Source organism: Dasypus novemcinctus, chromosome 29, assembly GCF_030445035.2.
Source record: "Dasypus novemcinctus isolate mDasNov1 chromosome 29, mDasNov1.1.hap2, whole genome shotgun sequence".
Classification (NCBI taxonomy): domain Eukaryota; kingdom Metazoa; phylum Chordata; class Mammalia; order Cingulata; family Dasypodidae; genus Dasypus; species Dasypus novemcinctus.
This window is the reverse complement of record NC_080701.1, coordinates 21,851,685-21,876,650: the sequence shown is the minus strand read 5'-3', so window position 1 is coordinate 21,876,650 and position 24,966 is coordinate 21,851,685. Positions and strand designations below refer to the sequence as shown.

At 37.9% G+C, this 24,966-nt stretch overlaps 1 protein-coding gene across 6 annotated transcripts in view; it reads right to left on the bottom strand.

Moving 5' to 3' along the window:
• ADAM32 (ADAM metallopeptidase domain 32) overlaps positions 1–24,966 on the bottom strand; it is a 269,013-nt gene that overhangs the window by 236,622 nt on the left and 7,425 nt on the right. For all 6 annotated transcript variants that reach the window (XR_011647754.1, XR_009184075.2, XM_058290128.2 and 3 more), the window contains exons 2-3: positions 22,473–22,552; positions 2,081–2,142 (exon numbers count right to left, since the gene is read on the bottom strand). Coding sequence is in view for 4 of the 6 variants with exons in the window: in XM_058290128.2 (XP_058146111.1) it covers positions 2,081–2,142; positions 22,473–22,552 (142 nt within the window). In the remaining 2 variants the exon portion in view is untranslated. The remainder of the gene's footprint in view (positions 1–2,080; positions 2,143–22,472; positions 22,553–24,966) is intronic.

Sequence of the window (24,966 nt, the reverse complement as noted above, 5' to 3'; positions counted from 1 at the left end):
ACTCCAGTAATAAAATTAAGACCCATCCTGATTGAGGTGGGTCACACTCTAACTGAAATAACCTCATCAAAAGTCCCTTACTTACAATGAGTTCATACCCACAGGAATGGATCACATTTAAAAACATGTTTTTCTGGGGTACATACACCTTCGAACCACCATACTCCACCTCTGGACCCCCAAAATACATGTTCTTTCTATATGCAAAATATATTCATTCCATCACAATTTCCCAAAAGCCTTAAGTCCTTTCAGAAACAATGCTTAGTACAAAGTCTCATCACAAGTGGTTATGGGTGTGGTCTGTTCTGTGGCACAATCCCCCTCAATCTGTGGACTTGTGAAATATAGAGAATAAGTTATCTGCTTCCAATGTACAAAGGAGGGACAGGCTAAGATAAATATTTCCATCGCATAAAGTAGAAATTGGAAGGAAAACGGGGGGGGTCACATGTCCCAAACAATCTTCAATTCCTCAATATATGGCACATGGTAGCATCTGCTGGTCTCTCCCTTCCCTTCTGGGTATTACTGCTCTCTGTTTCTTGCTTCCATGACTTTTTCTTTCTCTGTCTGTACTTCATTCTCTTATAAAGGACTCCAGTTGTAATAGGATTAAGAGCCATCCTGATTGAGATGCATCACACCCTAACGAAGTAACCTCATCAAAATGCCATTTACACCCACAGGAATGGATTATATTTTCTGGGGTATATACAGCATTAAACCATCACATATGTCTTTCAAAAGTTCTTTGGATTGTCATCTACCATATTCTTCTTCCCTTCTGTATAAAAGAGTAAGCTAACCCTTCTTTTAGTGTCTTTCTTTGGCATCTTACATAGTGAATCAACTTGTTTCTACCTTTCATCTCCTTTTCTCTTTCAGATACTTCCTCTTAGCCAAAAACACTATTTCATCTTTCTTTCAAAAAAAAGTCCATCCAAGCCTGCTCTTTTTTCTTTCTCTGCCAACAATTTTTTTAAAAAAGTCATTCACACTTGCTACCACCAGCTTCTCACAACCCACCTCTTTCTAATACTATGTAGCCCAAAATTTAACTGTCCTTTCGAAAGTCATAATTACTTCCAAGCCATCCTTTCCATCAGAGAATAAAATCATACCAAAATTACTTCAATTATTTTATCAATTCTCTGAAGTACAGTACTTTTCTAGATGCACAGAGGATTCATTTTATACCATGGATGCCTTAGGTTATTAGGGTACGATACCCTTCATAGACTATTTACCAGATCCCATAAAAGTATAGTTCTAATTTCTATATTAAATTCCTTATTCCACATCACTCCTCGTGGCCCTGTCTCTCTGATCAAACTACAACAACATATTTACTTCCTGTTGTAACGTCCTTTCCTGATTATATGGGTCCTGCCAATTTAAACTCATATAGATTAGTCTTCAGGAGGTAAATCCCTATTTTTTCTGTTCCTAACCCCCTATTCAAAAAAGACTGCTGAGGCACTAGAAAAAATTTAATTAAATTCATAAGAAACGGCGGCAGACTTGGCCCAGTGGTTAGGCCATCCGTCTACCACATGGGAGGTCTGTGGTTCAGACCCCAGGCCTCCTTGACCCATGTGCAGCTGGTCCATGCGCAGTACTGATGTGCACAAGGAGTGGCGTGCCACACAGGGGTGACCCCCGTGTAGGGGAGCCCCATGCGCAAGGAGTGCGCCCCATAAGGAGAGCCACCCAGCGCGAAAGAAAGTGCAGCCTGCCCAGGAATGGCGCCGCCCACATGGAGAAATGACACAGCAAGATGACACAGCAAAAAGAAATACAGATTCCCGTGCCACTGACAACAACAGAAGCGGACAGAGAAGACGCAGCAAATAGACACAGAGAAGAGACAACCGGGGTGGGGAGGGAAGAGGAGAGAAATAAATAAAAAAATTTTAAAAATTAAAATTAAAAAACAATTCATAAGAAAGCATATATTCATCTGTGATAATCAAAATTATAAGAACAACTATACTTATTATTTTCACAGTCCATTTTATACAGTTTAAAAATTCCTAGAAATAAAATTGAATCCATAACTAAGGAATAAAAAAATTACCTCTGCTTAAGGTGCACAGTATAAGGCTTCTCATCTATTGGAATAATATAGGATATTTGTTCCTAGAGAGTCCAGAACAACTGAGAGTGAAGACAAATTTAATATAAGAAGCAATATAACAGTTTTATATCAATTAGTCCAATGCCTCCAAACAATGCTTAAAATATCTTTATTAGTTTGTTACCTTGATTAAAATGCCACAGGCTACACATAATATTAATTTAATATCTATATTAATACTAATTTAGTATCTATAACAAAACATCCAAAGAGAAACATAATATTTAATTATTTTCTAATCCATTCTTAGAATTTCTCTCCAAAATAAGCCCAATTTGAAGATTTACACTGGGAACCAATAACTCCTTATGAAATAAGAGACCATGTGCTATTCTTAATGCCTATTTACATTGCATTATTGCGATAACAGAGTATTCCACATCAGAGACACTTATTCCACTAGGTACAAAAAAAAATTATTTTAACATTTTCTAAAATATCCTAAAATGTATTGTCTGTTTTCTATATATTTAAATGGAAGATTCTTGAAGAAAATTTGATATTGCTTTTACTCTATCACTACTATTTTCAAGTCAGAACACAGATGGATATAGGTTGGGATATCAGTAGTTTGGTGACCCTGCCGAATGAAATTTTATACAACAAAATAAAACATGTGAAAAGCAGAGTTAGAGCATATCAGTGAAAAAGAAAAATTAGTTAAAGAATACAAAACCAGAAGGACACAATACCAAAACAAAGAGAAAGAAAAGTATTACAGGTTCTGTAAAAAACAAACAAACAAAAAAACAAAAACAGGAGACTATACAAAGCAAAGAATAATGCAGGTTGTTATAAGATCTAGCAAATGGTCAAAAATGAAGTCAAAAGGTTAACAGCACCAGTGATAAATTGATACCCTGTATTCCCTGATATGATGTGATGAGAACGGCACTTTATCTCATGATAATCCCCCAAACCCATGACCTCAGTATAATCAAGAGAAAACATCAAATTGAGGTTCATTTTACAAAATAACTAGCCAATATACCTCAAAACTGCCAAGGTCATGAAAAACAAGGAAAGATTGAGAAATTGCACAAGCTGAGGAAACTGGGAAGACATGACAACTAAATGCAATGTAGTTTCCTAGAAAAGAAAACGTATATTAGGGAAAATCTGGTAGAACCCAATTAAAGCCCATTGTTTAGTTAATAGTAATGTGTCAATGTTTATTTTTTCAGTTTTGACAAATATATTAGTATGGTTACATAAGATATTAACTTTAGGGGAAACTGGGTGAACAGTATATGGGAAATCTCTAATATCTTTGCAATTTTCTGTGAATCTGAAATGATACTGAAATTTAAAGTTTACTTCTTTAAAAATGAAGCCAGAAATAAATTAAGGGAAGAAGCAAAACAGGTAGACAGCAGATATCAGACAGAAATACTGAGGGAACAGAGGTGGCTTAAGCATTTAGGGGCTTTCTTCCCACACTGGAGGTCCGGGGTTGAGTTCTCAGCACCTAAAAACAAAGAGGAACAGACACAGCAGGTGCAAACAATGAGGGGGTGGGAGAGAGAAATAAATAAATACACTGAAGATAAGATCCTGACAATGAAGCAGCTTGGTAAACTAGCTTTAAAATTTGCATTGGTGAGGAAAGAGTCCCTTAGTGAACCTGATCTGAACATGATAATTAAACACATTTGCTGAAGGATCTTTACCTGTCTTTAAGGTGAACCTGACCGGCAAATTTCCCTAAGGAGTCCTGGATGAATATTTTCTCAAAATAGAAACTAATAATTATTAAGATGTTGTGTACAGATATACTTCCTTTAATTCTACTTTTACAATGGGAATTAGCATGAGCTGCATTCTATTTGCAGACTAGATATAGATCTTTAACAAGTATAACGGGGTTAATAGAAGCCATAAGGGAATTAACTGAGCAATAATTGTAAATCTGTGTTCTAACTTTTAAGAGCAGGTAGAAATTCCATACCTTCTTGGACTTTCCCATATAACTTCTCAAATAAGTCTACCAGAATATTATTTGCAAAGTGTTGGAATAATATCAATGGATTTAAAAAATAGAGTTTTAATGGTCTTCTATTCATTATTCCCCAAATCACCTACTTTCTTGAAATATATTTTAGTAAATGTCTGGAACCTATATGCTTTTAAGCACATTTGGGAAACTGGAAGATGTAGATTTAACTGACCTTACAGTAACCTGCACTGACAATGAACTTTTCCATTTCACAAAATAAGGATTTGTTAGCTAATGTCTTGCGTCAGGTCCCCTAGAAACAGAGACTATAATGAGGATACTTTTATAGTTATGATTTGCTGAGGGAACACTCACAGAAAAAAAACCTATACAGAGTGAGAGAAGCAAGATAGGGAGGGAAAAGAAGCAAACATAGATTTGATTTCAGGTAAAGCCTAGCCTCATCCTGATCCTCTTTGGGAGTTCTGTAGCATAAATTGTGCCTCAGAGTCTTTCTCACCTTCAGGAAAGAGAGCTTATACCAATCTTTAGCTGAAGGGCTGCCTTTGGGAGGGGTTCAGGGAGTAACTCCCAGTCAACTCCAGAGGCAGTAATGCCATAACCCAAAAGCAATTCTCTAGGTAACATATCTACCTCTTGCAGCAGTACTCTAAGTGCTAGGGGTAAAGCAATTTTGGCCAGTGACTATGGGGTGAGATAACCTCAACAGTAACTGCTACACTCTGTGGTTGATCCTGTTCCCATAATTGACACTCATCATTTCCCGGCTTTGCCATCTATTTTAGATTCCCCACATTCTCAGTCATCACTTCTGCTCATCTATGTGGCTCGCCTGATGGTGATCCAGCTCTTCATCCTAGAGGAATGTGAGCCCTAGTTTCTAGGACTGATGTTACCATGTCACCACACCCCTTATTAGGTCATAGTTGTTATATTTTCCCATTTACACATGAAACTAAGCATGGGGATTTTTTCAGAAGTCCCAGTGAATGACCTGAGTGCCAAACATTTGGCTCTCCACTCTCAAAATCAGCATCAACCCTACTTCCTCCTGATGATCAGGGTCAATTACCTCACCAGTATGGTAATTCCCTATTTTGCACATATTATTCTGCTTTCAAAACTGAAGAGGTCTACCAAATGTTGTGGCCCTTTCTTAATGATAGATGAACAAAGTGCGACTATTTCATCTTTATTATCCAATAAATGAGTCAGAGTAGTATTCTATAATGATAAAAGGATCAATCAACTAAGAAGATATTAAAATTCTAAATCTGTATGCAAGAAGTATTTTTAAGCACAGTTTATTGATAAAGCTAAAACTCTCAAAACTAAAAAGAAAATTAGAAAAAATCTATAAACATAGTGAAAGACGAACACGGTTATCTTAATAACTAATAGAACAAGCAGGAAAAAGTAAGTAAGGGTACAGAAGCCTTGAGTCACATGTTTGTGTACCTGGACTAATTGACACATGTAGGACTTTGCATCTAGCAAAAACATAATGTACATCATTGTCAAATGCATGTGGAATATTAAATCAAACACATGCTGACCATGAAACAAGTTTCAACAAGATATATAGAGAGCAGGGCATAGAGGGCAGACAGCGGTGCGCTCTGGGTCATATAAGAGGGTGCTAGAAAGATTAAAGTCCAGCGAAAAATCTTGAGTTTCTCCCACCTATGGCTGGAAGTGGTGCTTATACCCTATCCTCAAGACAAACAGCCTAAGTGGAGCTGCCGGCTTCCTCCTCCAAAAGCAGTGTGGCGGTGACCTCCTTGGGAGGAGGAGAGGTCTGTGAGGGTGGAGAGTGGTCTCTTTGAGGTAATTTTAGCCAGCCAAGCCCCTCTTGGGTGTCAGACACCACCCTGCAGTGGCAGGGATAGGGGAGGGGTATCTCCTCAGGCAGCTCCCCACACCCAGTAGACTAAGTAAAGAGAGAATTTACATTAGAAAGGAGGCAAAGATAACAGGTAGGGCTAATAGGTTTCTGAAAAGCCTTCCAAACCTAAGAAGGCACATTAGCTTGGTGGAAGAGCTCCTGCCTACCATATACAAAGTATCTAGTTCAAGCCTCTGTTCCTCACTGAAAAGTGATACAAGATTATCAAGCATCCAGTGAAACTTTAGGGCAAGGAATAAACTGACATTCTCTCTCTTTGTCTTAATTTTTATTGGATCTCTTATTTAAAAAAAAAAAAAAGGCTCCTTTTTTACTTTCCTTATTCTACTCACTAAAACTTGACTTAAAACCTGCAGAGGATAGGCTAAAAGATGATTGATTGCTCAATAACAACAGGCTGAGATCACTAGAGGTCCAAGAGAAAAGGCTATATTTCCACATTTATCTTGGCTTTTTGATCCTTTTCCTGCTATCTTCCTCTTTTTCTTTAAAAAAAAAACACAAAATGAGTAGCTGCTGTCTAGAATTGTTGTTGTATCCCTGCTTCCTTTGTTTCTCTATTCATGTTAGGTTTTTTTCCTTTTGTTTCCCAATTTTCTTTATCTGTGCTATCTATATCTTTTCCCTCCTTCAACCTCGTATTTTCTGTTTTCTGTTGTTCTTTCATTCCACCTCTTTGGGCTTGGTCTTCAATTTTTCTTATACTCATTTCTCTCTCTCTCCTACTTTCTGTTTTATTTTCTTTTGTTCTTTTTTTTCCCACTTTTTCCTTCTCTCTTCTAATTTTTCTTTTCCCCTCTTCTCATCATTCTGGACTTTCCATTCATTCTATAGTTTTCCCCATTCTGTTTCATGTTTCATTGTTTCTATTCCACTTTTCTAATCTTATTCTTCAGTAATTCTTACTCAGTATAATTACTGAATTGCCTACATCTTTTACAGTACCTCTCCTACCTTTTACTATTATCACTACTATTACTCATTTCCACTTCCAATCTCTTCCACTTTTCTGGTACTAACATTTTTTTCAGGGAAACATAGACAACCACAAGGAAATAGAATAAGAGGAACAAAGTGTCGAAGTGAAAACTTACTACACTCAAAACCAACAATAAAACCAGAGAGCAGAGAGAGAAGCCAATCAACTGAATAAACACACCAAGATAAACAGATGACTTGATACCAACAAAAAAACAAGTCACACTAAGAAGCAGGAAGACATGGCGCAGTCCAATGAACAAACTAAAAACCAAGATAAGGTGCAGAACATGGAACCACTGATCAGAGGTGTCCAAACAAATGTCATGAATTAACTTAAGGAAGTGAAGGAAGAGATTTAAGCATATTAAGAAGACACTGGGGGAAGCGGATGTGGCTCAAACGATAGGGCTCCCACCTACCATATAGGAGGACCTTCATTTGTTCCCTGGGGTCTCTTGGTAAAAAAAAAAAAAAGAGAAAGCAAGCAAGCCTTCATGGTGAGATAGTGCCTACATGGCAAGCTGAGTGCCTGCACAGCAAGCTGAGTGCCCACATGGTGAGCCAAGTGCCCATGCAGCAAACAGTGCCTGTGCGGCAAGCCAAGTGCCTGCCTGAGTGCCTGCGTAGTGAGCTGAGTGCCTGAGCAGTGAGCCAAGTGCTTGCACAAGTGCCTGCGCAGCAAGCCAAGTGCCCATGTGGCAAGCCAGTGCCAGTGTGGTAAGCCAGTGCCCACATGGTGAGCTGAGTGTCCACATAGTGAGCCAGTGTCCACGCAAATGAGCTAGGCAGCAAGATGATGACACAAGAAAATAGAGACAAAGGGTAAAGTCAAAGTGAAGCATAGCAGAAACCAGGAACTGAGGTGGTGCAGGTAACAAGGAACGTCTCTTCACATCAGAGGTCCCCAGGATTGAATCGTGGTGAATTCTAGAGGAGAAAAATAACAGAAGAGAAGACAAAAAAAAAAAAGAGAAAGAGAGAAATAGATACAGAAGATCACACAGAAAATGGACACAGCAAAAACAGCAGGGAGGGAGAGGGGGAAAAGACACTGGGAGAACATACTGAAGAAATTGCAAATATACATGAAAAGATAATGGATATGATGGTGATAATTGGCACAATCAAAGGAATCAAAAGTACAATGGGGCAGCGGACTTGGCCCAGTGGTTAGGGCATCCATCTACCACATGGAAGGTCCACGGTTCAAACCCGGGGCCTCCTTAACCTGTGGGGAGCTGGCCCATGCATAGTGCTAATGTGCACAAGGAGTGCCGTGCCACGCAGGGGTGTCCCTGTGCTGGGGAGCCCCACACGCAAGGAGCGCACCCCATAAGGAGAGCTGCCCAGCACGAAAGAGAGTGCAGCCTGCCCAGGAATGGCGCCGCACACACAGAGGGCTGACGCAACAAGATGATGCAACCAAAAGAAACACAGATTCCCATGCTGCTAACAACAACAGAAGCGGACAAAGAAGATGCAGCAAATAGACACAGAGAACAGACAACCAGGGTAGGGGGGGAAAGGGAGAGAAATAAATAAATAAATATATTTTTTAAAATACAATGGAAGCACGCGACAGCAGATTTCAACAGGCAGAGGAAAGAATTAGCGATGTGGAAGACAGAACATCTGAAATCAAACAGAAAGTAGAACAGATAGATAAAAAGATAGAAAAAATCCAGCAGGAACTCAGGGACCTGAACGACAATGCAAAAAGCACAAACATACACATTATAAGCATCCCAGAGGGGGAAGAGAAGGGAAAGTGGACAGAAGGAGTGTTAGAGGATATAATGGCTGAAAACTTCCCAACCCTATTGAAGAAGATGGAAGTACATATCCAAGAAGTGCAGGAGACCCCAAAGAAATCCTAACAGGCCTACTCCAAGACATATATTTGCCAAATTGTCCAATGCTTAAGACAAAGAGAGAACACTGAAAGCCACAAGAGAAAAGAGAAACATCACATGCAAGGGAAGCTCAAAGAGATTAAATGCTGATTTCCAATCTGAAACAATGGATGCAAGAAGGCACTGGTATGACATAGTTAAGCTGCTAAAAGAAAAACTTCCAGCCAAGAATTATCTATCCAGCAAAACTGCCACTAAAAAATGAGAGAGATGGGAAGCGGATGTGGCTCAACTGATAAAGCATCCTCCTACCATATAGGAGGTCCAGAGTTCAAATCCAGGGCCTCCTGGCCCATGTGGTGAGTTGGCCCATGCACAGAGCTGCCGCACACAAGGAGTGCCATGCCACACAGTGGTGGCCCCCACATAGGGGAGCCCCATGTGCAAGGAGTGCACCCCGCAAGGAGAGACACCCCATGCAAAAAGCACAGCCAGCCCAGGAGTGGCGCCGCACACACGGAGAGCCGACATGGCAAGATGATACAACAAAAAGAGACACAGGTTCCCAGAGCTGCCAAGAACACAAGAAGACACAGAAAAACACACACCAAATGGACACAAGAGAGCAGACAATGGTGGTGGTGGGGGGGGGAGCAGAAATAAATCTCTAAAAAAAAAAAGAATGAGGGAGAGCTCAGAATATTCACAGACAAACAGAATCTAGAGAGTATGTCAAGAAGAAACCTGCACTTCAAGAAATACTGACGGGAGCTCTACAGGTTGAAAGGAAAAAACAGGAGAGAGAGAGTTGGAGGAGAGTGTAAGAACAACTAAAAAGAGTAATAAAAATAATATATGACATACATAAACCCAAAGAAAATATGGCTAATTTAAGTAATTCTACAACAATAATATTGAACATTAACAGACTAAACTCACCAGCCAAGAGACACAGATTGGCAGAAAAGATAAGGAAATATGACCCATTTATATGCTGTCTATAAGAAACCCAATTAGGCACAGGGACTCAAGGGGGCTGAAAGTGAATGACTGGAAAAAAAAGTTATAAGCAAACAATAACTTTAAAAAGGGCAGTAGTAGCTATATTAATATTGGAAAAAAATAGAATTTAAATGAAAAACTATTGTAAGAGACAAAGACAGACACTATAAATTAACAAAAGGGATAATTGTTCAAGAAGAAAGAACAATCATAAACATTTAGGCTGCTAACCAGGGCATTTGAAAATACATGAGGCAAACACTGGAAAAACTAAGTGGAAAAATAGATTCCTCTACAATTATAGTGAGAGAGACATTAATACACCATTATCACCATTAGACAGAACATCTCAACAGCTAATCAATAAAGAAACAAAGACTTTGAATAATACATTAGAGGATCTGGACCTAATAGACATATACAGAACACTACACCCAAATACAGTGGGATATACATTCTTCTCAAGTGCACATGGATTATTCTCCAAGACAGACCACATGTTAGGCCACAGAACAACTCTCAATGAATTCAGAAAGATTGAAATTATATGAAGTAATTTCTCTGACCAAAATGGAATGAAGCTGGAAATCAGTAAAGGCCAGAGAACCACATTAGGCACAAAGATATGGAAGTTCAACACCACACTCTTAGACAAACAGTGGGTCAAGGGGAAATCATAAAAGAGTTCAGTAATGACCTTGAAACAAATGAAAATGACAACACAAGATATCAAAACCTACGGGATGCAGCAAAAGTGGTACTGCGAGGGAAATTAATAGCCATAAATGCATATATCAAAAAAGAAGAGCTAAAATCAAAGCCCTAACTGCAGAGCTGGAGGAATTAGAAAAAGAACAACTAACCCCAAAGAAGTAGAAAAAAGGAAATAACAAAGATTAGAGCGGAACAAATGAAATTGAAAATAAGAAAGCAGTAGAAAAAATTTTAAATGCCAAAAGCTGGTTCTTCAAGAAGATCAATAGAATTGACAAGCCCATAGCTAGGCTAACAAAGAGAAAAAGAGAGAAGATGCAAATACACAAAATAAGAAATGAGGAAGGGGGTACTTTGAAAAATTATAGGCCACAAGATGGGTAATTTAGAGGAAATGGAAAAATTCCTAGAACTACACAAGCAGCCTGCATTGAAATTAATGAGCTCAAGAGACCAAACACAAGTAGTGAGATAGAATCAGTCACCAAAAACCACCCAACTAAAAAGAGCCCAGGACCAGATGGCTTCACAGTTGAAATCTATGAAAAATTCTAGAAAGAATTAACACCAATCCTGCTTAAACTCTTCCAAAAAAGAGAACTGGAAGGAACATTGCCTAATTCATTCTATGATGTCAACATCACCCTAACACCAAAGCCAAACAAAGACACCACAAGAAAGAAAAACTATAGGCCAATCTCCCTAATGATCTTAGATGCTAAAATCCTCAACAAAATACTTCCTAATCATATTCAACAATACATCAAAGAAATTATACATCATGAACAAGTGGGCTTCATTCCTGGTATACAAGATCAATATAAGAAAACCAATCAATGTAATACAACATATAAAAAGACTAAAAGAAAAAAATCACATAATCATCTCTATGGATGCAGAAAAAGCATTCAAGAAAATACAGTACCCTTTCCAGATAAAAATAATACATAAGATAGGGATCAAAGGGAACTTCCTCAACTTGATAAAGGGTATATTTGAAAAACCCACAGTGAACATCACAGACAATGGTGACATCCTAAAAGCTTTCCCTCTAAGATGAGGAACTAGACAAGAATGTCCACTATCACTGCTCCTATTTAATATTGTATTAGTATTACTTGCTCAAGCACTTAGGCAAGAAAAAGATATAAAAGGCATTCAAATTGGAAAGGAAGAATTATAAACTTCACTGTTTGCACACAAGATGATCCTATACATAGAAAGCCCTAAGAAAATTACAACAAAGCTTCTAGAGTTTATAAATGAGTTCGGTAAAGTCACAGGTTTTAAGATTAATGTGCAAAATCAGTACCATTTCTGTAGACCAATAATGAGCAAATTGAGGAGGAAATCAGGGAAATGTACCATTTACAATAGCAACTAAAAGTCAAATACCTAGGAATAAATTTAAAGATGAAATTACTTATATGCAGAAAACTACACAATACTGCTAAAGGAAATCAAAGAAGACTCAAATAAATGGAAGAATATTTCCTGTTCATGGATAGGAAGACTAAACTTCATTAAGATGTCTATCCTACCCAAAGTGATAAACAGATTTAACACAATCCCAATAAAAATCAACACAGCATTTTTTACAGAACTGGAAAAACTAACTCTGAAATTTGGAAAGGTAAGAGGTCCTGAATAGCCAAAGATATATTGAAAAAGAAAAATTAATTCAGAGGAAATACACTACTGGACTTTAAAACATACTACAAAGCTACTGTGGTCAAAACTGCATGGTATTGGCACAAGGATAGACATACTGACCAATGGAACTGAACTGAGAATTCTGACATAAATCCTTGCATATATAGTCATGTGATATTTGACAAGGCCTGAGAATTCTGACATAGATCCTTGCATATACAGTCATCTGATATTTGACAAGGCCACCAAGCCCATTCAACTGGGAGAAAATGGCCTCTTCAACAAATGGTGCCTGGAGAACTGGATATCCATATCCAAAAGAATGAGAGAGGAACACTATCTCACACCTTATACAAAAATTAACTCAACATGGATCAAAGATCTAAATATCAGAGCCAAGAGCATAAAGACCTTGGAAGATAATGTAGGGAAACATCTACAGGACATTGTAATAGGAAATGATTTCATGAACTTCACACCCAAAGCACAAGCAGCAAAAGAAAAAATAGACAAGTGGGACCTCCTTAAAATTAAAAACTTTTGCACCTCAAAGGAGTATGTCAAGAAAGTGAAAGGATGCCCTACCCAATGGGAGAAAATATTTGGTAGCCATGTATCTGATAGGAGTCTATTATCTTTCATATATAAAGAAATTCTATACCTTGAAAATAAAAAGATGAACAACCCATTTAAAAAATGGGCAAGTGATTTGAACAGACATTTCTCCAAAGAAGAAATACAAATGGGTAAAAAGCACATAAAAAGATGTTCAACATCACAGCTTAGCTATTAAGGAAATGCAAATAAAAACTACAATGAGATACCATCTTATACCCATTAGCCTGGCAGCTGTTGAAAAAAATGAGGACTACAAGTGTTGGAGAGGATGTGAAGGAATGGGAACCCTCATCCACTGCTGGTGGGAATGCAGAATGGTGCAGCCATTGTGAAGGGCAGTTTGGTGATTTCTCAAAAAGCTAAATATAGATCTGCCATATGATCCGGCAATTCCACTGCTGGGTATATACCCAGAAGAACTGAAAGCAAGGACACAAATAGATATATGCACACCAATGTACATTGTGGCATTATTCACTATTGCCAAAAGTTGAAATCAACATAAATTCCATTAACTGATGAATGGACAAACAAAATGTAGTATATACACATAACGGAATATTAATCAGCTGTAAGAAGGAATTCAGTACTAACACACGGGATAACACGGATGAACCTTAAGGACAATATGTTGAGTGAAGCAAGCCAGGCATTAAAGGACAAATATTACATGACCTCACTGATAAAAATTAAGTAAACTGAGCAGACTCACAGAGCTAGAGTCTGGAAGATAGGTTTACAAGAAATAGAGGAAAGAAGGTTGTGAGCCAACGCCCATACAGGCTAAATCTATAACAAAGTGAAAACATGTAGTTGTGCAGTGAAGGGATATGATGGGTAGAGTGGTAATATTGGGTTGGGTGGTACATGTTTGACAGGGTGGTAGGGTGGGGAGGGTGGGTTAGATGGCCCATGATTCCAGGGAGAGAGTTGGAGGAAGGAGCAGGTGAACACTGGGGATTGCCAGGTACACAGTTGAAACTACAATGTTGGAAATGCTCATTTGGCAATAAGACAAGGAAGGGTTATTGGTTTAGGGTGTTGAATGGAGGCATTCAAGCCAGGGTGCACCTGGGGCGGGCTCCTAGGTAGCATGTGAGTGATCATTTTGGCATAGTGTGTTGCATCAGTAAGTAGAGACCCACATAATGTGTGGGAAGGTGTTGGACTTCCATCCTAGGAAGGCCCGCTATGTTCTCAAACAGAAGGATGGGAGTCACTTGAGAGCATCAGTGGTGCCTAATAGGGAAGGACAGACCAGTGTGTCAAGCCCTCAGTGAAGATGCAAGTAACCATGAATCTTGTCCTTCAAGGAATGAAGCCTGGTGGTTGCCATACACCTGAAGGGGAGGGGGAGGAAGGAATAAAATAGATGGAATGGGGGTATTTTGGGAGTTATGGACATGTTCTGCATGATCTTGCAACAATGGATACAAGCCACATTAAATTTTATCAGATTTTATAAAAGTATATGGTCCAAGATGTAAACCATAATGTGAACCACTGAGATGCTCAGTAGTTTTGTTTCAATATTTGTGCATCAATTGAAATAAATGTACCATCTACACATGTAGCAGTTTGATATAGTTATGAATTCCAAAAATAGATATGTGTTATGTTTGTAAACTGTTCTGTACCTGGGCATGATTAAATTATGGTAAGGGCTTTGATTGGACCATGTCAATAGGGTGTTGAGTCCCCACCGACTCACTGATAAAAGGCATGGCAAAGGACAAAGCAGAAGGGTTTTTAATGTTGGAGTTTTGATGTTGGAGTTTGATGCTGAAGTCTTAAGATGGAACCCTGGAAAGTAAGCACACAGAGGAAAGAGAAGCAAGCCCCAGGAAGAGAGGAACACTGAGCCCAGAAAGAAGCAAGACCTGGGAAGAAAGGAACCCAGGAAGCCTGAACCCTGGTAGATGTCAGCAACCACCTTGCTCCAACGTGTGGAAATAGACTTTGGTGAGGGACATAGCCTATGCTTTATGGCCTGGTATCTGTAAGCTCCTACTCCAAATAAATACCCTTTATAGAAACCAACCCATTTCTGGTATTTTGCATCAGCACCCCTTTGGCTTACTAATACAACACATAAAATATTATTGATTGGGGAAAGGGGAAAAGGGGAGGATATTATATGGGAATCCTCTGTATTCTGTACATGACTCTACTGTGACCTAAAACTTCTTTGAAGAAAAAAATAAAAATAAATAAAAAATAAGGCACTGGAGGAATAAATGGAAGAAAATGTCACTGTATGTACAGGAAAAGTCTTACAGAGATGAAAGGCAAAATGTCAAAAAAAAGTATTTTTTTCTTCAAATATTTTTCATTTTTTTTTAATATACTAATTTTGGAAACATTATTTTATGTTTACTTTTTACTAATTTTTTCTATTTTATACTTCTGTATAAAACTATCATTATTTCATTTTCTTATTAATTATATGTGGCTATTTTATTGGCTTCATTTTTTAAGAGGTTTTAGATCACAGAAGGGTTGCAACTGTGGCAGGGGAGGATCACTGGTGTGGGGTGTCAGTGCAGGGGGATACATGGGAGGAAGTTCACCTGATTATATATATAAGGCATATAAATGTGTTCAAATGTTCATTAGGCATTGTCACAGTGGGAGGAGATTCACACAATAACCAGAAGAATATCAAATCCCCATCTGGGGGGAGGGGGCTCTGCCACATTCTCTAATGGAACAAGAATGCCCCAAGTACAGGGACAATAATTGTGAAGGAGGATGGTCTGTTTAAGGACCTTTGATATTGATGACTATGCTTATGAGCCTTTGCTCTTGAAATTGAAACTTAGTCTAGTGATGTAGGGTGCTTAAGAGGTACCTACTGGGAGCCTCTTTGTTGCTCAAACATGGCCTCTCTCTAAGCCAAACTCAGTATATAATGCAATAACTTCTCCCCATTGTGAGAAATGATTCCCAGGGACGAACCTCCCTGGCACCGAGGAATTACTACCAAGTACCAACAAGCAATGCATATGGGGGGGGGGGGGGAAAGACCTTGACCAAAAGTGGGAAAAGCTAAAGACAAATGAGTTTGTATGGCTAAGACACTTGAAAGTGAGTTGGGAGGCCATCCCAGAGGTAGCACTTATGCACATCTCAACACAATCTTACCGACTTCCAAAGTAGATACTACCCCAAATAGCAAAGCTCCTCAGGGATATGGAGACATCCGAACACTATAGTCAGGGCAGATAGCTCAAGAATTTGGCCCCTTGCCAGTGGGCCCTAATCTGGTATTTACACTCCCCAGTATGACAAAAGTTAGACTGAGTAGTGATTTCCCTATGCACGACTCTTATGTTCTTCTATTTGAACTGATAAGTACTAGAGTTGGTATGTGTACACTCAAGAGACTCAAATCATTGGGCTGACCATGTGCCAGCTGAGTCCTGAATCTCAAGAGTTGTAATACCTAATCTCCAATTCAATGGACTCACACAGGACAACTAACAGGGAGAAAAATTAATTCCATATGAATTATAGCTCTAGATATGAAAGGTAAATATAGTTTTTAGAAGAAAACAAGAGCTAATCTAAATAAATTTGAATTAGGACATCTTAGATTACAAAAAAAATTAAAGAAATAAATCGATAAAGTAGACTAAATAAAATTAAGAACTTCTGTTTCAACATTGAGATTGAAAAAATAAGTTACCTAGTAGGAGAAAATATTTGAAATAAACATATTTAACAAAAGTTTTATATAGGCGGCAGACTTGGCCCAGTGGTTAGGGCGTCTGTCTACCACATGGGAAGTCCACGGTTCAAACCCCGGGCCTCTTTGACCCGTGTGTAGCTGGCCCATGCACAGTGCTGATGGGCACAAGGAGTGCCGTGCCACGCAGGGGTGTCCCCCACGTAGGGGAGTTCCACGCACAAGGAGTGCACCCCGTAAGGAGAGCTGCTCAACACAAAAGAAAGTGCAGCATGCCCAGGAATGGTGCCACACACATGGAGAACTGACACAACAAGACGCAACAAAAAGAAACACAGATTCCCATGCCGCTGACAACAACAGAAGTAGACAAAGAAGACACAGCAAACAGACACAGAGAACAGACAACCCGGGTGGGGGGTAAAGGGGAGAGAAATAAATAAATAAATAAATCTTTTTTTTTTTTAAGTCTCATATAACTAGATAAATAAGAAAATGGCATACACACCAATCCAAATAGTGGGCAAAAACCTTGAATAAGCACCTCTCAAAGGTTGATATCCAAATGATCAAACTTATGAAAAAGTGCTCTACTTCATTACTCATTAGAGAAATGCATATTAAAACCACAGAGAAATGCTACTGCATAGCCATCAGAATGATAAAATGAAAAAAAAAAAAGATACACACTACTAGTGCTGTGCACTAGTAACTAGGGCTCTTACACACTGCTAGTGCAATATTGGCATATACACTTTGGAAATGGTTTAAAATTAAACCTAAATATAAGCATTATCCTGTGACCCAGAAATTCCACTCCCAGATATAAACCCAACAGTCTCATATGTTCACCAAAAAAAAGTGCACCCAGAGAACAAGAAAAAGTATTTGCGAGTTTATATCTGAGAAGGATCTAATACTCAGAATACATTAAGAATGCCTGCAATTCAATAGTAATAGAACAAATAATCCAGTTTAAAAATGGTTAAAGCATCTGAACAGACATTTCTCCAAAGGATATATACAAATGGCCAACAAGTTAATAAAAAGATGCTCAACATATCATTAGTCATTAGGGAAATGCAAATCAAAACCACAATGAGATACCATCTCATACTCACTAGGATGGCTGTAATTTTTTAAAAATTACAAAAATATGGATAATAACAAGTGTTGGCAAGGATATAGAGAAGTTGGAACCCTCCATACATTGCTTGTGGTAATGCATGCTGCACCTCCCTTGGAAAAGATTATAGTTCCTCAAAAAGTTAAACATACAAAAACCAGCAAGATGGCCGCAGAGTAACGAGCTCCTAGAGTCAGCTCCTGCTACAGGGCAGTTAGTAAACACCCAGAGCCATCTGGAGCTGGCTGAAGCCCATGTTTGGGGGCTCCTGGAGGCCAGAAGAGCATTCTGCCACATCCTTGAAGGAACGGAAGGAGAAGACTGCCCCTCTGCAGAAAAGACTCATAAGTGGAGTACTCCATGCCCCAGAAGCCAGTGCCAATCCTCCACTGGAGACACAAACCTCCTCGGGAGCTTTTCCACACCTGGAATTAGAAGCTCTATTTCCCAAAAACGGCGGAGGAAGAGACAGTGGGCACTAACTTCAGCTACTGATGAATAAATTCAGCAGGCTAAAGTACAATCCTGAGAACACCTAAAGTTTGAGCCTGTCCAAGCCAGAAAGAGGCCAGGAGCCACCATCTTAACTCCATACCTGACATGAGGGGAAGTGGGGTGGACTGAAAATCCCAGCGCTGGTGGGGATTAGTTTCTTTCCATCCATGTCAGATTGCAGCTCTAGCCTAACTCCCAGCCCAACCTCCAGCAGGGAGAAGGCTGTGGGGACCTGCGCCAGCCTCCCTGAGAAATTACCAGTCAAGCCATGGAGGCCAGTGATCATCCTACTCTGGTCGCACAAGCCACCCCAGGAACTATTCTGTGGCTGGAAGCTCCACTTCCAAAAACAGGGGAGGAAGAGACAGTTGTCTGCTGATTTCAACTACTGATTAGTAGACTCAGCTGGCTAAGGTATAACCCTGGAGACAGCTGGGGTGTGAATCTGCCCAAGTAGGAAAGAGGCCAGTGGCCACCATTTTCAGTACACCACCAGCCTGAGGGGAAGCCCGGCCAACTGAAAACCACAATGACAGTAGGAACTGGTTTATTTTACCCAGATTGGCTGGCAGCCCTACCCTAATCTTCACCCCACCTCTAGCTAAAAGAGGCTGGTGGGCCCTACACCTGTGTATCCAGATAACAGTAGGTACCTCTGGCCGGCACAGACTGAATAATGGGAAGTCTACCAAAGTAACTGCGGTCATCTTAGACCTGTACTGCATAGATTGCTGCCCACACCTATAGCTCCATCCCTGCCCAAGACAGAGGAGAAAGGGGCATGAAGCCTCATCAGTCTCTCTGGGCAACTACAGTCTAGGCCTACAGACTTGGGTTATTCCACACAGCTGTGACCCTGTCCCTAACCTTGGCAAAGGAGAAAGTTGAGAGAAGTGTCATCAGTCCCTGGGGCAATGAGGGCAGCTTGAAACCCCACAGCTTATGGCACCAACTACATCCTTGGCTCCTACTACATAACCAGCAAGGAAGAAATGGCAGGAAGCTCTAAACTAAAGAGAAAGACTGCACCCAGAAAAAATACTCTAGTAATCCAGATGCCAAGACAGCAACAAAAAATTACAATCCACACCAAGAAACAGGAAGCTATGGCCCAGTTAAAGGAAAAAGATAAGCCTCCAAATGACATAAAGGAGTTGACACAACTAATCACAGATGTTCAAATAAATCTCCTTAATAAGTTCAACGAGGTGGCTAAAGAGATTAAGGATATTAAGAGGACACTGGATGAGCACAAAGAAGAATTTGAAAGCATACATAGAAAAATAGCAGATCTTATGGGAATGAAAGATACAACAAATGAAATTTTAAAAACATAGGAACCATGTAATAGCAGATTTGAGGAGGAAGAAAAAAGGATTGGTGAGCTTGAAGAAATGGCCTCTGAAAGTGAACATACAAAAGAACAGATGAAGAAAAGAATGGAAAAAATTGAAAAAAGTCTCAGGGAACTAAATAACAGCAAATGGTGTGCAAGCATATGTGTCATAGATGTCCCAGAAAGAGAAGAGAAGGTAAAGGGTAAAAGAGAAGGCAGAAGGAATATTTGAAGAAATAATGGTAGAAAATTTCCCAACCCTATTGAAGGACATAGATTATCCATGTCCAAGAAGCACAATGTACTCCCATCTGAAAAAATCCAAATAGACTGACTCCAAGACACATACCCATCAGAATATCAAATGCCAAAGACAAAAAGAGAATTTTGAGAACAGCAAGAGAAAAGCAATGCATAGCATATAAGGAAAACCCAATAAGATTAAGTGCTGATTTCTCACCAGAAACCATGGAGGCAAGATGACAGTGGTCTGATATATTTAAGATAGTACAAGAGAAAAACTTCCAGCCAAGAATCTTATATCCAGCAAGACTGTCTTTCAAAAATGAGGATGAGATTGGAATATTCACAGATAAACAGAAACTGAGAGAATTTCTAAGCAAGAGACCAGATTTTCAGGAAATACTAAAGTGTGTGCTAGAGCCTGAAAAGGAAAGACAGGAGAGAGAGACCTGGAAGAGAGTCTAGAAATGAAGGTTATATCAATAAAAGTAACAAAGTGTCAAAAGAGTGGTGAAAATAAAATATGACAGATAAAACTCAAATAGTCAAGAATAAATTTAACCAACGATGTAAAGCACTTGCATTCAGAAAACTGTACCTTAATGTTAAAAGAAATTTTAAAAGGCCTAAATAACTGGAAGAACATCCCATGCTCATGCTTTGGAAGACTAAATATTAAAATATCAATTCTACTCCAATTGATACACAGATTCAACGCAATCCCAATAAAAATTCCACCAGCATTAAAAAAAAAATGGAAAACACAATTATCAAATTTATTTGGAAGGGTAAGGGGTCCTGAATAGCCAGAAACATCATAAAAAGAAAAAGCAAACCCTCACTTCCAGAGTTTAAATCATATTACCTAGCTATAATGGTAAAAACAGCATGGTACTGGCATAAAGACAGACACATAGACCAATGGAACCAAACTGATAGTTCAGAAACAGGCCCTCACATGTATGGTCAAGTGATTTTTGACTAGCCTGTTAAACCGACACAGTTTGGGCAGAACAGTCCATTCAACATATGGTACTGAAAGAATTGGACATCCATAGCGAAAGAAGGAAAGAGGACCCCTATCTCACACCCTATCCAAAAATTAACTCAGAATGGATCAAAAAACTAAAAATAAAAGAACCAAAAAACTTCTAGAAGAAATTATTGGAAAATATCAAGACCTTGTGATAGGTGGTGGATTCTTAAAGGAGGTAAGAGGAGGACTGAGATGGACTACTATGTTTAATGTATGTAGACGTTTTAATTAGCTTTACTGTATAAGTGTGGAAATGTATAGAGTGGATGGTAACACATAGTGAGTAACAGCTAGTTTATAAATGGGGATGTGGCTGAAAATGGTAGTCTGGTTATGTAAATGTCAATTGACAGAATGCTAGAGAATAATCTAGGAACTGAATAGCACAGTAAACCAAGAGATGGATGAGAATTGTGGTTGATGGTAAAGATGTAAGAGGGTCCTTTGTGAGCTAGAGCAAATGTACATCACTACTGCAAGGTGTTGGGAATGTGGAGAAGCATAGGAAAAATACAACTGGAGTGCCCTATGGACTGTGGTTAGCAGTAATAATATAATATTCTTGCATCTAAGCAAAAGATATACTGTGTTGAGTAATGAGGCAGTATGGAAAACGTGAGCAAAATGTACACGATGGACATGGTAACAATCAGATGATATTATCTTACCTGTAACAAATGTTCCACCACACTGTAGTGTGTTGATAGAGGGAAGGGGTGTTGTTTGGGAATTCTGCACATGTGCATGATTGTTTTATAAGTTTACAACTTCTGTCATAAAAAATATATTTAAAAAATAATAGGGTGGGGTGGGGGGAAAACACACCAAATGTAAGATAAAGACTATAATTAGCAGTAAGATTTTGACAATATTCTTTCATAATTTGTAATAAACATTGTTGGTGGAGGGTTGATGTATGGCACCCCTGTATGATATTATGCATGTTTGCTTTGTAAGTTCAGAACTTTTACTATACTCCTAATTGTTTATATATTTTCATATATAAATGATATACAGATAATAAAAATAGGGTGGGTTGGAGGAAAAATACTTTGGTTAGTAGTAACATTTTGACAATGCTCTTTAATCATTAGTTAAAAAGGTTTTAACAACAATGCAAGTTATTGGTGGTAGGGTGAGTTATGAAAGTCCTGTATGATGTAATATATGTTTGTTTTGTAAGTTCACAGCTATTATTATACACTTATTGTTTATGTATGTTTACGTATGAGTTATATACTTCAATAAATTAATTTTTTAAAATTAAATAAATAAAAAATAAGCTATCTCTCTTCTAACAAAAATAATAGTGAGTTTCTTTTTCTGTGGGATGTGGTAGGTTCAGGGGTAGAAAATGAGGAGAGAGGCTTTAGTTAAAAGAGATTCTCCTTAATCATTTTGGAGAAAATTATTCTATTCATCTAAGCCATCTAGATATAATGTAGACAAGAGCATTCATTCTTTTAAATTGTTTTCTGTATTTGAACTTTTAAAAATAGTTTTACCATGAGGAAATGACAAATATTAGACAAAATAGAACATTCCAATTTATACATGTACATTTTACAGCAAAACTTTAAATTCCTTATAAGTAGTAATACTGGATATGAGTATTATATTTATACTACGATGGAGTATAAATGGAGATGATATATTTTATTGCTATATAATAAAATATAATAAATTGCATATAATAATTTAGATTGTGAAAAAACATCTCTTACGTATTCAACTTCTGAATTATCACTTGTGTTTGCTTGGATTTTCTCTGGAAATATGATTTGTGGAAATAAATTTTTAGAATCTGCCAAAAAAAAAAAAGTAGTTAACAATCATGTCTCAAACCTGACTAAACATTTCTTCAGGCTCTTTCATAAGGTGTACTTATGGAAGTGTCAATGGCTCACCAATGTGTACTCCTACTAAAATCTTGGAAACACTTAATTTGAAAAACAGATATGATGATGGATGTGAAAGACAAAAATTGAGGGGTGCATTATTCAACTTACACAGAATTTACTATTCCTGAAGAAAACAGAAAAGAAAAATTTGTCAAAAATACAATTTTTAAAAACTTTCCTGAAAGAAAAGATTTGAAACAATACACTGGAAAGTATATTGTGTTCCAGGAATAACTGGCAATTAAAACTGAGACATATTCTACTAAGGTTATTGGGCAGCTAAGATAAAGAGAGAATCCAATGGGCATATGAACAAAAAAGAACTTAAAAAAACATTTTGGGTATAGGAAGGAGCTGGCCTATTTTTCACAGCTGTAAAAACAGTACTTTTACAGTGCTGTAAAAGACTGTTTCACTGTTAAAAGACTGAAGAAAAAATGTTTTAAAAGTCTTCAAGAAAGTGTGGACCTAATGACAGCCGAATTATTCAATATTAAGACAAAAGAGATATTTACAAATAAAAACTTAAGGAATATAATTTATATATGCCTGTAACAAAAGGCAGACAAACCTCTCCCAGTGAAGATATCAACAGAGTTGTAGCAAAAAAGCTTAGTAGTGAGCATTAAACAGGCTTAAATGTAGAATAAAGGCTAACACAACTGTAGGAACCAAAGTTATATAACAGGATATAAATGTTAAAGGCTACAACAATGTAGACATAATATATACAACAATATCAGGAAATAAAGCAGAAGAGTTTGAGAAGGTCATGTAAAGAGAATTATTTCCTTCCATTCATTGAAGATATTGGTAAAAAGATGTGACTTAAGGCTGAAAATCAATGTGAGGGGGGAAGGGGCTAGGGTGTATATGAGAATCCCCTTATATTTTCTATGTAACTGTTCTGTAATCAAAAACGTCTTTATAAATAAAGTTTTTTTAAAAAAACAACTAATAGAAGTAGAAACATAATGTTTAATGGTATAAAGGTATAGAAGAACTAAGATTAATAATAACTATAATCATATAATAGAGTGGAGAATGGAAGGTACGAATAATTAAAATATTCTAAATTTCCTAATCACTCCTAGAGAAGAATCACGAGGTATCTAAATAGATGCTTAAATGTATTATATACAACAGACTATAATTATTCCAAATTAAGAAAAGAGCACATGTGACATCAATAAAACAAGTCCAACACAGATTTTTATAGGGAGGGAATTTTATTTTAAAAAGGCATGAAATCCAAAAGGTATAACATAAATAAGCACTAAGATCAAATATCTCTGACATATTTATATATTTAAATAAATTGAAATGACCAACTAAAGAAAAATCCTAAGATTGGATTCCCAAAATCAAAACCCAATCACTCAGATCTTCTGTAAATATTAAACACTGACTATAAATTAGTAGTGATTACTGAGAGACCTAAAACATCACTGTGGTTCTCTTTAGGAAGTGATAAAATCAGGTGATAAATGGAGTTTAAGTTCAATCTGTGTATGATTGGGTTCATGTGTCTACGAGTCTATTCTATTACAATTTGTCCAAGTATGGGACATTTTGTGGAAAAAGATACACTCAGTAACTTGTGGGATTTCCACATTGCCTTCCTACGGTTTATTATGGAAAGGAAGGCCAAAAGGAAGTCCCTGAATATCATCCCCACAATCACCAAAACAATAAATCACGCTTTTCTGAATCTGAAATTAGTCCTCCCATAAAATAACTCAAATACACAAGGGTGGTGTTCATGTTACCATTTGACTTGCTCTATCTGTGCAAATGACAGATAAGCCACAGATAATAACAATTACCTTAGGTTTAATCGGGGATAATGTCAATAATAGATATTGTTCTAAATATGGTTTCTTCACTGAAACAAATCAACGCAAGCACTGGTACCTATATTCAACTACTGATAAAAACAGGTGATGTTTCCTCTATCCCAGTAATTAATGAATTCCAGAAGCAAGGCTGCATTCTCATTTCTCAAGAAATAGAGAAGATGATGTGAAGACAGAGGCAAAGACTGGAGTGATGCATCTACAATCCAAACACCAAGGATAGCACTCACAGCCCCCAAAAACTAGGAAAGAAGCATGGAAAGTATTTTCTCTCAGAGCTTCCAGAAAGAATCAACTTGCCAATGCTGATTTTATCCTTTTAGCCTCCTAAACTGTGATAGAATAAATTTATATTGTTTTAATCACAGTTTTGTCGTAATTTTATATATTAGCCATCAAAACTAATATAGTATATATATAATAGTAAGAAATATGATATATTTCTTTTGTGCAAGTTTCTC